Here is a 14021-nt window from a genome sequence, read left to right as displayed (position 1 = left end):
AGGCTCAAATCCAAATTTCTAGAGATAAATAAAATAATGTCTATGGTGAAAAATTACACTGGTTGAGATTTACACAACGTAAATACCAGCAGAAGAAAACTTTAGTGAATATAGTAACAGAAACCATCCAATATGAAAGAGAACACACTGAAAATGAAATTAACAGAGTATCAGTGAGCAACGGGACAACTTCACATGGCTGAATATATGTCACAGGAACCAACTAAACCTAACAGACACTTGTAGAAAAACTACTTGAAAAAATAATAGAAAAACTTGTCCAAATTTGCTGCAAAATATACACCCAGAGATCCAAGAAGCTGAATAAACATGAAGAAAATGATACCAAGGCACATCATAAACAAACTGATCAAAAGCAGTAATAAAAGAGAAACTATTAAAACAGGCAGAGGGAAAAAATAAGATACACTAGGTATAGATGAAAAAAAATAAGAATGACATAATTCTGAACAGAAATAATACAAGGGGGAAGACAGTGGAACAATATTCTTAAAGTATGGTAAGAAAAGAAACTGTCATCTAGAATTCTATACCCATAAAAATATCTTTCAAAAGAAAAATACAATAAGCACTTTTCCAGATACACACAACTCAAAGAGTTAGAGACTTCAATATCCACCTGATTTCCAAAACTGGATAGAACAGCTGAACAGAAGATCAACAAGGAAGGAAGAAGGAAGAAGACTTAATACTATAAACCAACTAAACCTAACAGACACTTGTAGAACACTCCAACCAAAGGTATATACATTCTGAAGTGCACATGAAACATTCTCCAGGATAGATCGTTAGGCCATGAGACAAGCCTCAATAAATATAAAAGGATCAAAATCACACATGTGAAATGAGACCAGAAATCGGTAACAGAAAGAAATTTAGGAAATTCATAAATATATGGAAATTAAACAACAAACTCCTAAACAACCAATGGGTCAAACAAGAAATCACCAAAGAAATTAGAAAATACTTTCAGATGAATGAAATGAAACGCCACATACCAAATCTGATGGGATGCAGAGATAGCACTGCTTAGAGGGAAACTTATAGCTATAATAACTACAATAAAGTAGAAGAAAATCTCAAACCAATTACCTAATATTCCATTTTAAGAAACAAGAAAAAGAAGAACTAAACCCAAAGCAAGCAGAAGGAAGGAAATTATTAATAAAGATTAGCGCAGGGGAAAAAAGAAATAGAGAAGGGGGGCTAGATAGAAAAACTGAGGAAACCACAAGTTGGTTCTTTGGAAACAGCAACAAAATTGACAAACCTTTAGCTAGACTGCCCAAGAAAAGAGAGAAAGATGACTCAAATTACTGACAGCAGGAATAAAAAAGGATATATTATGACCAATCTTACTGAAACAAAAGGATTATAAACAAATACTATGAACAATCGGATGCCAACACATCAGATAATCTCAACGAAATGATAAATTCCTTAAAAGACAAAGCTATAAACTGACCCAAGAAAATATGAATAAACCTCTATAACAAGTAAAGCAACTGAATTAACAATCAGAACATTTCCCACAAAGAAAAGCCCAGGACCCATGGCTTCGCTGGTGAATTCTACCAAATGTTTAAAGAAGATTAACACCAAACCTTCACAAACTCATCCAGACACTTCCCAACTCCTTCTATGAAGCCAGGATTACCCTGATACCAAAACGAGAAAAAGACAGCACAAGGAGAAAAAAGACTGCAAACCAATATCCTGTATGAATACAAATACAAAATGTCTCAATAAAATACCAGCAAACTGAATCCAGAAGCACATTAAAAAGATTACTTGAGGGGGCAGGGGTGAAGGGGAAGCCAGGATGAAGTGAGAGAGTAGCACTGACATATATACATGACCAAATGTAAAACAGCTAGTGGAAAGCTGCTGCATACCACAGGGAGATCAACTGGATGATGGGGGATGACTTAGAGGGCTGGGGTAGGGAAGGTGGGAAGGAGTCATGGGAGGGAGGGGATATGGAGATATATGTATAAATATAGATGATTCACTTTGTTGTACAGCAAAAACTGGCTCAACAGTGTAAAGCAATTATATTCCAATAAAGAGCGTAAAAAAAAAAAAAGGTTATGTACCATGACCAATTGGGATTTATCCTAGGAATGAAGAGTTGGTTCAATACATGAAAATCAACTAATGTAATACATGATATTAACAGAACTCAACTCAACAACAGACAAATAATACGCATTAAAAAAAAAATGGACAAAGAACAGACATTTCTCCAAAAGAGAAAATCTGTGATAAATTAAAGATATATATAAACCCTAAGTCAAGCACTAAAAATGGCCATTAAGTACATGAAAAGATACCATCACTGTAATTAGGGAAATGCAAAATCAAAATCAACAGGATACCACTTCACATCCACTAGAATAGCTTTTTTTTTTTTTTTTTCAAATGGAAAATAAGAAATGTTGGCAGGGATGTGGAGGAACTGGACCCCTCACACACTGCTGATGGGAATGTAAAATGGAGCAGCCACTGTGGAAACAGTCTGGCAGCTGCTCGAAAAGCTAAACATAAAGTTCCCACGTCACCCAGCAATTCCACGCTTAGGAACACACCCAAGAGAACTGAGGACATATATCTACACAAAAACTTACACATAAACGTTCACAGCAGAATTACTCATAATAGCCAAAAGGTGGAAATAAGCCAAACGTCCATCCCCAGCAGACCTGTATCACTCTAAAAAATGTTAATGGAGTCCTTCAAGCAGAAGGAAAATGACAATCTGGATTCACACAAAGGAATAAAGAGCCCCACAAATGGTAAATATGTGGGTAGATAGAAAATAATCATTTTTTAATGTCTTTAAATACTTATAAATGGTTAAGATGGTGATTTTATGCTATGTATAATATACCACAACATTTTTTTAATCCAAAAAAAAGAGATTATTTAATATAATAACAAAGTAATTTGGAGCTTATAACATATGCAGAAGTAAAACATGTAACAAGAACACAAAGGCAAACGGAAGTATACTGTTAGAAGTGTCTCATGCATGAAGTATAGTATTAATTGAAGCTAGACGGTGATAAATTAAAGATACATGAACTAAACCCAAAATCAACACAAAGGAAGAAAGGAAAGAGAATTAAAGCAAATAAACCAACAAAGGAGGTAAAATGGAATCACAAAAAACTTTTAATTAGTCCAAAAGGCAGAAAAAGAGGAAAAGAGAATAAGCAACAGATGGGACAAATAGCAATTAGCAAGATGGTTGTTTGAAATCCAACCATATCAATAATCATATTAAAGGCAAATGACCCCAGCACTCCTGTTAAAAGGTAGAAATTTTCAGATTGGATTAAAAAAGCAAGGCCCAACTATATGGTGCCTATAAGAAATCTATATGAAATATAGACACAAACAGAAGATACACACTATAACCAAAAGAAAGCTTGAACAGCTAATATTAAAGCAGACTAGGTAGAATGAGTTGGAAAAAAAACTACACTGTACAACTACTACTGTACAATACTCTAAAAGGCTGTACAACTAGTATTACTTTTTCCTTAAAAGTTTGGTAGAATTCCCAGTGAAGACATCGAAGCCAGAAATTGTCTTTATGGTAAGGTTTTTAACTACAAATTCAATTTCTCTGATAGACACAGAGCTATTCATTCAGGTTACCCATTTCTTTTTCACTGAACTTTGACAATCCGTCTTTTAAGAAATTTTCCTGTTTCATCTACATTATGAAATTTATTGGCATAAAGTTATTCAGAATATTCACTTGTTTTCCTTTCAATGTCTACATTAAAGGATCTGTAGCAACGTTCTCTCATTTCTGATATTGGTAACTTGGGGCTTCTCTCTTTTATTCTTGATCAGTTTGGCTAGAAGTTTACGGATTTAATTGAATGTATCGAAGATCAGCTGTTGATTTCATTCATTTTTTTTCCTACTGTTTTTCATTTCACTGATTTATTTCTTCTCTTCTGCTTACTTTGGTTTTAAGTTATTCTTCTTTTTCTAGTTTCTTATAGAAGCTTAAGTCACTGAGACTGTTTCCTTTCTGTATATAAATATTCAAGTGTCTGGTGCTCACGAATTCCCCTCTACACTCTGCTTTAGCTGCTTCCCACAAAATCTGATATTTTCATTTGTATTCAGTTCAAAATACTTCCTAATTTCTCCTCTGATTTCTTCATTGACCCATGGATTATTTTAGAAATGTGTTAATTTCCAAAATACTTGGGGGGTTTCCCAGATATCTTTCTGCGACTGATTTCTAATTTGCTTTTCACCGTGCTCAGAGAACACACTTTGCTTCACTGTAATTCTTTAAAATTAAGACTTGCATGGGACACAATATGGTCTATCTTGGTAAATGCTTCACGTGCACATGAAAAGAATGAATATTATCTTGCTGCAGAGTGGGGTTTTCTATAAACACCAGGTTAAGCTGGCTGTTAGTGTTGAGTCTTCTACAGCCCTACTGATTTTCTGTATACTTGTTCTATTAACTGTGAGAGTGGTATTCAAATCTCCAGCTCTAGCTATGAATTTATTTCTCCTTGTATTTCTGTCAGTTTTTGCATCATATATTTTGAAGTTCTATTATTAATAGGACATAAATATTTTAAATGGTTATGTCCTTTGATTAAATGATCCGTTAAGCACAAAATGCCCCTCTTATCAGAATAATGATATTGGGACTTATTCTTAAAGATTGTTAGCAGGTGACACTGAGATAACCAGTTAACATGATTTCTCTCTCCCATGTTATGAACCATGTGTTTATAAAAGTCTTACCGTATCATCAAGACCATCTATATGCAAAACTACTGTTTTGGCACGTTTGTTTGTGGTTCCCAGAAAAAACTGAGCTTTCCTTCGACGTGAATTCATTTCACTGAAACTATCACCATCTGCCATATTGGAAGACTGAAGAATGTCATAGATTTCAGAGGCCAGCAGTTTTGTTTCTCCTGGAGTTGTAGTCCTTGAAGAGAAACATATAAATTAACAAAGTGGTTTTGTCACTTCTACTGATTCTGTCATTTTATTCCTCAATTTGTTTTCTTCATTCTGATGCTTTGTTCTATTTGAAAGAAATACCAGTGAATCCCAGAATAATCAATAATGTAAGAAAAAGTATCTAGTCTATAATAAAGTCTCCTAATTTCATTTTAAACCCATGGTTCACTGATATTCAAAACTCATCACTAGAGTGGTATAAAAGCTCATTTAATAGAAATCATTAAATAGGATATCAACTTTAAAAATCCAGATATAACATGTGCCTGGATTAACATTAACATTCAACACTCAATTTGACTTTCAAGAAAATACAACACATAAAAATTCAAAAGGAGAAGACAAATTAGGAGAGAATCTTTTATATCAGTTATTTCAATAAAGTGATTTATTAGTAAATTCAAACATTGTTTCTCAATTTACAGTTTTTACATACCTTTTACAAAGCATGTGTGTACCATTAAACCCCAACTCAAGCAAAAGTTTTCATTCAAAGTTTTCAATCCTACTATGGCTCCTCACATAAACATCTAGTTCTGTGCTGTCAAATAGAACTTTTGGCATTGATAGAAATGTTCTGTATCTGCACTGTCCGCTCACCACATGCGGTTACTGAGCACCTGAAATGTGGCAAGCGCAACTAAAGGAATTTTATTTACTTTTAATTAAATAGCCACATGTGGCAAGTGGCTACAGTAACTGTCAGCACGTATTTAATGGTTCTTATTAGTTAGGTGAATTGAATAAACAATAAGTACACATAACTGTAAGAAAATAATCATTTCACCTATAACTGGACTCAATTAAGTCCAAACCCTTTAACATACATTCAAGGCCTTTACAATCTGCCCCCTTCCAGCTTTACCAACATCAGCCTTTCCCGAGGCCAGAGGAGCTTCACCTAGAATGTATCCTTGAAGGCTCAGCACAACCATCTTCTTTATGAAGCCTCCTCACCCCAACACCCCATTCATCCCTCTGCATTCAAACTACACTACTATACTTGTACTTAACGCTACTGATCTTAATTTTCTATTTCTTCCTCTTCAAGAATAGGGATGTAAAAGGCGAAAGATTTATGCGATCTGAAGAGAAACCAGAGCAGGAAGTTGTTGTATAACAAAGGGAGCTCAACTCGAGGATGGAAGATGCCTTAGAGGACTGGGACGGGGAGGGTGGGAGGGACTCGAGGGAGGGTAGGGGGGAGTGAAGGGAGGGAGGAAATGCGGGGATATGTGTATAAAAACAGATGATTGAACTTGGTGTACCCACCAAAAAATAATAAATAAATAAATAAAATTAAAAAAAAGAATAGGGATGTATTCTCTCTATCCCTTCCAGAGAGCCTAACAAAAAAGTTTTGTAATCCATTTGTTCACTGGATGAGCAGGAATACTTCAATTTCTGATATTCAGACTGTACACATTTTCCAGGGGTGCTAAACTGGCAGTTTTCTGGGTCCCCAATTTATTTTAACAAGTGCTTTTCTGGGCTTACTGTTGACCATGGAGATCAATTATTTTGAATGATTTTGGCTTTGTATTGCAGGAAGCTACCAAAAAGACTACTTTTTTTAGCAGATGTCTCAGCACTTTTCTGATAGCTGTTTTACAGTTTACTGAAAAGGTCACTGCTGTTCTGAGATATTTTAAATACTAGCCAACAACAAGCTGTAAAGAGTATGAGGATACTGGTTAGAGGCACTCATGATTTTAGGAGGGAAAAAACAATGTCCTTCCTAAAAACAATATTTATTGTTTTTAAGTGTTTGCATCAAATAAAACAAGAATCATCATAGCACATAACAGGAGATCCAACTAACAACCTTCTTATAAAACTTCTAAACACACACTACTTCAGAACTCTTTTATGTGCTTCCTAATCAACCCGTAGTGACAAAAATCATTAAAAGACTAACATCAAATTATTATCTTCCTGTTCTGTGAAATAAGAACCATAACACTAGCTCTTAACCAAAGAGGGCTTACTAACCCCCTTGAGAACCTGGTATAAAATTAGAGGCCACTTCCAAGAAAGAATGCAAATCTAAAAATTTTCCAGATCAATTTCAGTGAGTTTTTGTCCCCATGAAACCATCCATCATCTATCAACCTCAAGGAAACACAGATGGTTTAAATTTTTTTTTTTTTTGAAACTGATCCAGAATTGGAGAGGATAGGAGAATGGCAATGCAGCAATTCTATCTACTGTTTGAAAAAATCCAATTAAATGGAAACTGCTGGTAAGAGTATAATAAGAAAAAATTAACAGTGATAAAAAGACACAACAATACGTATACTCTTTGACTCAGTAATTCTTCTACTGAAACTTAAGAAAATAACCCATGAAATAAAAGTAATCCAAACTATAAAACTGGCCTTTTATGCAGTTAGGCAAAGAAGTTTTAGACCAATATTGCCCAACATAACTTAAGTGAGATGATAGAAACGTAGTCACCAGCCACATGACTACTGAATGTATGGAATGTGGCTGGCATGACTAAGGAATTGGTTTTTAAATATCATTTTAGTTAGTGTAAATTTACATTGCCACAGGAATTCCCTGGCAGTCCAGTGGTTAGGACTTGGCGCTTTCATTGCAGGGGCCCAGGTTCGATCCCTGGTTGGGGAACTAAGATCCCACAAGCCACATGGCACAGCCAATAAATAAATAGCCACATGTAGCTAATGACTACCACACTGGATAGAAGTTTTAGTTAAGAAAGGAAGACTGTTTCTGCTGTGAGCTTTCTTAAGCTAGCCTTCCTTTCCTGGTTGATTATCGCTTCTGACAACCCATTTCTCTAGCACCCTTTCTGACTGAGGTCCTGCAAAAGAAATTAGTTCTACAAAAAAACTATCTGAGTGACTATTTCCATAATTCTCTCAAATACTGTATAGGGCTAGAACTATTTCAGATCCACAGGAAAGAAGATAAGCTGTGTATCTAACGGATTCCTTAGGGGTTTGGGGCTTAATTCTCTCATAAACCTGTTCTGGTGGTTTCCATATTAATAGCAACAGATTGAGGGGAGAAACTGCCATTTATCCATAAGAACAATTTGTAAAGAATGATGGGCATTTATGACCATGCGTGTAGCCACAGAGGCTATTCACACTAACTTGCACTTAGAAAGTTGAGCATTTACAACAAAAACTGTACTTTCTTCCAAGAGTCACACAGGCTATATCTACTTGAACAATGCAATTACAGACCACAGATGACAAAAAAGGTTACAGAAGATAAATACTCCCACCACCATTTTTAACTTCCTTTATTTCGTAGTTCCAAAGCTTCATCATTTTGATATAGTAACAAATTCCTTTCTGGAAGATTTCCAATTTCTATCTACTTAAAACCAAAAAGTTTTAAAAGAATAACATAGTTAAATCAACATGATGGTCTCACTGCTGTTCTAAGTATATTCTTCTGGTATACCTCATGGGGCTAATTTCATTGTTGCCCTTCCTATTTAACAGTTACAGGCATACTTCTACAGACAAAAATCTCTCTTAAAACTCAGTAAAATTTTCTTAGGCAAAATGAAATTTGCAAAAGCATATAAGCAAAAATGAAGTAAAAACAGTTATTTCTTGATCTGGGCACTATACGAAGTATCGCAAATACCTATGCATGCTGTTGTTCAACAAATTAATTACATAATTATTTATTTCCTTATTTTTAAAAAATGCTTTAAAAACCAAAACAAAAAAGCCAAGAGCATCTACATATCTGGAAACAAGTATCTTAGTCTTTAAAAAAAAACAAAGAACAAAATTACTATTCAAATACTGTGACTCAAAACAGTCAAGTACAAAAAGTCTACAGTTATATTGTACATTTGGCCATACATGTAAAAAAAGACTGTGTAATTAAACAAGTATTAACTGCCCTAAACTTCTTAGGCAAGTGAAAATTGAAAGAACTGATTAATGCCTGGATTTAGCTCAGTCTTTAAAATCTGACACCCGAGAAAAAGACTATCTTGAAAAGCTCTTTCATCTAAATAATTGGAATTCTACTCTCAGTAATTTACTGTTCCATAATGAATTATATTCATTCCTCACCACTTTTTCTAAATAGTTATCTATACTGAAAATGTTCAAAATGTTATTCATAAAACATAACTGAAAGGTGAACTCTGATTTTTATTATATATAAAAAATAATTTTTATTTTGAATATATTTCCTTATTGGTCATAAACAACAATTCACTCTAATTCTAGACTCTACTAATAACATTTTATATTGCCTATGAAAGCCAGTTAAGACTTCCATACACTTCACAAAAGCAATGTATATACTATTTTATTGTTAAAGACTTGCTGTCGTCTTTTGAAGAACTTCACAACTTTTCCTCTAGGAGTTGGTTTTAGATTTTTTTCTGTGTGATTCACTAAGAAAAAGTGTTCTTGCAACATTTTTGCAGCTCAGAAAATCATCCTTCATCTTTCAATGCAAAAACAATCCTAACTTAAAAAGGGTTCTAAGAAGTAAGTCAGCAGCTGTTTAGGTAACAATGAAGCCCAAAGCCAGGAAAACTATGATCCTTGCGCAAAAGGCCATCACATATCATCTACGGCTCCTCTGACCCACAACGGCCGAGATGAGAGCAACAGACTGTGAGCCCAACAAAGCCTAAAATAATCACTATCTGGCATTGTACTTTACAGAAAAAATTTCCCAACCTCTGTTATAAAAAAGTACAAAAAAAAACCATAAAAATCAAGACAACATGGAGCAGCATTTTCAAGAATCACAAGAAAACAAAAGGTGAACCATGGATCTAGTCCAGTTGTCCTTCAAGTATCAAGGTTACATAAAAAAGAGTTTTAAACATGAAAGAACTCAAGGACTGAGTCTTACTTGAGCAGTCTACTAGAAAATTAAGCTTCAACCAATGAAGAGATGACCAGGAAAACTTTAGCAAAACGAATGATGGATGAGCATTTTATATACTTAACAGTAGATCTAGATCTAAAACAAAGGTGGGAAATATATAAATGTTCCAAAAAGTAGAAATCATACAACTTTTAAAAAGAAAGGTAAAGGGAGAAGAAAAGGGAAAAGTAGAAAAAGTCAATGACTATGGGAGTGAAAAGATTACCATTAAAACTAACAAGCAAGATAGTGAAAGTTTAAATAAGAAAACAGACAACTGAGAACATTTCTTTAAAGTACCAAGTACAAAGGTAACCATTATGACAATAAGAAAAATCACATACAAAAATTTCAAGATAAAAGAAGAAAACAGCAGGCAGAGAAAGAAACACAACTACTATAACATACATGGTTAACCACAACAAAAACAGGTTAAGATGAAATATATCAGTAATAGCAATAAATATACATTAAGCTAGCTCACTAATTTAAAAGATTTTCTTTTGATTCAGTTATACACATATAAGTATTTTTTTCTTTTTCAGATTCCTTTCCCATATAGGTTATTGAGTAGAGAGAGTTCCTTGTGCTATACAGTAGGTCCTTGTTCATTACCTATTTTATATATAGCAGTGTGTGTGTATGTTAATCCCAAGCTCCTAATTTATCCCTCCCTCCCAAAAGATTTTCAGTTTGACTCACAAAACAAGACACAACTAAAAGTGATTCAGAAATAAAGGAATGGACAAGTGTAGACAAGACAAACAGAAACAATAAGAGAACATGAGTTGTGTACTGATACCAAAGCAGAATTCCAGCCCCAAATCCAAGCATTAAACATGACACAGGACACTTTTTCTTTCTCCTAAAATACATACTTCACAGTGACATATAATACTTCACATAACAATACCAAACAACATGTATGGAGAAAGAATAATACAGCAAATGTTCAAACAGGGAAACAAATGGTAAAATGTCAAAGTTGGGGACTACAGGTGTAGTTCTCTAGGTATCAGTGTACTGTTCATACAACTTTTCTGAAAGTCTGATGTCTTCAATCTAAAGGTTAAAAATACGTACGTATAAACATATTTAAATGAAAAGATAAATGTCATTATGGATTTTCTTTTTATATTTTCTAATTTTTATAAATAAACCACATACAGTACTGCATATTTGTAATGAGATTTTAAAATGGCTTTTAAAAAATAAAAGAACACAGAAAAAAGGCATAAAGAAATGAAGCACATAGTTTTCACCTAAGAAGGATAGACCACCATTACTATGGCACTGCTTCAAAATCTAGTTTTAGGAAGTTCTCCAGATGAAATGAGATATTTTAAAGTTGAGATGCCACATTTTATTAAAGTGACTTTTATTTATAGCATACTTCATGTTAGATGTTCACAAGTGCTTTTATAAAATGCATTTCATATCAGAAGTATTACTCCTGAAATACCAATTAACAAATGTCTTACACTGGATTTAGATATTCTCCTAAACTAACATTTTGAAAATTCTCTTCCCAAAGGGATCCAGGGTTAAAAATAAAATGTAAAAAGGTTTTAACCTCTAAGGACAACTTTTCATTTATGGAGGACTAAAATTAGAACACAATGCCAAATTCATTTTGAATGACAGAGAACTTAAAATTCTCTTCACAACTGAAGAACTGAAAATAACAGTGACTTTGAAGTCAATCCAATTGTCGATCTGTAAGCACCAATTTGACTTAAACACAAGTCAAACGTGCTGTTGAATAACATGTTAAAAGTCTCAGCAAAATTCTGTAGCAAAACATAATTTGGTGATTAAAGGGCAAAAATTTTAATATGCAGAATTTCCCCTATTTTATAAAACATTCCTCTCTGCTTCTCATGTTAAGAATAACCTCCACTCTCCCTACCTACTTCTGCTTTCTGGTTTCCCCTTTGGTCACTCCAGGTGAAGTGGAGTAAATAAAGTAGTCAATAAAGTAGCATCCCTCCACAACAGATTTTCTTTGTTCTATGGACCTTACTGGGGTATGGGAAGATCCTTCCACTGCTTCCCTATTTGCACAGTTCCACAGAATCACAGCTAAATCTCCCCAACTCAGTACTCTTAAACAGAGGAAAAAACTGAACCGAATGCCACCCTGACTGCCTGGCTGTCATGGGGCAGTCACATTAATGAGAACAATTAGGATACAGAATATAGATCTCTTGTGCTATGGCTTACCAAAATGACCTATATAAGAATGGGACAGTGGTAAATCGGTCATCAGTATCTGCCAACACAGATGTCAAAATGCAAAATACTATCTAAAGAACATATGTCTACAGAATCAAAACAATTATGCATATGTAAAACTCACCCTGCTTTATATGATAAAAACTTTTCCTTTTGATTTTTTAAGAATTTTGAATACAGGTACCCAAAAGAAAAAAGTAAATGGGGAGAAAATAAAAATGCCAGAGCAACCTAATTTCTTAAAAAAAATCACATCCAAGCTATGAGACAACACAAAGTTAAACATGCTGAACCAAAACCTGATTCTAATACTTCAGTCTTAATGTCTATAAGCCAAAACATATAGTTTTATTGACCTTCTGATAACATTAATTGATAAACTTCTAAGATGATTATTTTGGTAAACAGAGGTGACTTTTAAAAAGCTGAGCCTTCCTTTCGGCTGGAACCGCCATCTTCCAGTAATTCGCCAAAATGACCAACACAAAAGGAAAGAGGAGGGGCACCCACTACCTGTTCTCTAGGCCTTTTAGAAAACATGGAGTTGTTCCTTTGGCCACATACATGCGAATCTACAAGAAAGGTGATATTGTAGATACCAAGGGAATGGACACTGTACAAAAAGGAATGCCCCACAAATGTTACCATGGCAAAACTGGAAGAGTCTACAATGCTACCCAGCATGCTGTTGGCATCACTGTAAACAAACAAGTTAAGGGCAAGATTCTTGCCAAGAGAATTAATGTGCGTATCGAGCATATTAAGCACTCTAAGACAGCTTCCTGAAACGGGTGAAGGAAAATGATCAGAAAAAGAAGGAAGCCAAAGAGAAGGGTATTTGGGTTCAGCTGAAGCGCCAGCCTGCTCCACCCAGAGAAGCACACTTCGTGAGAACTAATGGAAAGGAGTCTGAGCTGCTGGAGCCCATTCCCTACGAGTTCATGGCATGATGGGTGTAAAGAAAATAAAAGGCCTGGACTCTGCAAAAAAAAAAAAAAAGCTGAAAGGTAACCTTCAAATATGAGATCTCCAACAGCCAAATGAGCTGAAAAAATGTATATAAAAATTATTACATCATATCTCCACCTCTGAGAGGGGTACAGAACTAAATTATAATGGAGTATGCAATGAATGTACATCCATTTTACTACTGGAGGAACCAGCAACGATCACCACATTGTCCTAAAAAATATACTTTATTTGTATTATAAAGAGAAGCTGTTTGTGGCAACCATGGAGATACACTGCTTGGATCTATCTCCCTTTAAGAAAGAAACCTGCCCTTCAGCTGCAGGAAGTAGAGTAGTAGAGCCATGAGCAGTAGTGGCTTTGAGATTTATCACACCATTCAATCCTTCATTCCAAGGCCTGACCCTGCCGGGGGAGACCCCATCCAAAGCCTAGGGCTTGGCCATTTCTGCCCAATGCAAGACTCATCTACAGGGTGACCCTTGCTTTGGAATTCCCCCTTGAGTTGTCTGTCAGATTTGCATGGCAAATCAGTTTCCTCTTCACTTTCAGGTGTCAGATCTGCATTATAGTCTAAAGACTATAGTCCAATCCTTCTTCAATCCCCTTCTATATTTACAGACCATATCTCATAATAAACCTCCTGCATTGGTAACTCCATCTCAAGATCTCCTTCCCAGATGATACTGCAAGATAATGACCTCAGCTGACACAACATTTCTCTTATAAAGATACAAGTAGTCTCCCTACTATTGATATTTTATAGATGTATCTCTCATTGACAGATATACACATATACACATACCACAACATTAGCCAAACAAGCTAAGAAACTGTTTTATGGGTTACATCTACAGTACCTCTAAAACTTGCTCTAAATCTTTAAAGTTCAAATTTGAAGT

The 14021-nt window shown here is 34.8% G+C and overlaps 1 protein-coding gene and 1 pseudogene across 2 annotated transcripts in view; one reads left to right on the top strand and one right to left on the bottom strand.

Moving 5' to 3' along the window:
* Positions 1–14021, bottom strand: part of ARMC1 (armadillo repeat containing 1) — a 36233-nt gene that overhangs the window by 11374 nt on the left and 10838 nt on the right. For both annotated transcript variants that reach the window (XM_057736143.1, XM_057736144.1), the window contains one exon: positions 4810–4999. In XM_057736143.1, coding sequence (XP_057592126.1) covers positions 4810–4999 — 190 coding nt within the window. The remainder of the gene's footprint in view (positions 1–4809; positions 5000–14021) is intronic.
* Positions 12622–13100, top strand: LOC130853805 (60S ribosomal protein L21-like; annotated as a pseudogene).

This window comes from Hippopotamus amphibius, chromosome 5, assembly GCF_030028045.1.
Source record: "Hippopotamus amphibius kiboko isolate mHipAmp2 chromosome 5, mHipAmp2.hap2, whole genome shotgun sequence".
NCBI lineage: Eukaryota > Metazoa > Chordata > Mammalia > Artiodactyla > Hippopotamidae > Hippopotamus > Hippopotamus amphibius.
Note: the sequence above shows the minus strand (reverse complement) of the source record. Positions and strands in the feature narration are given on the sequence as shown.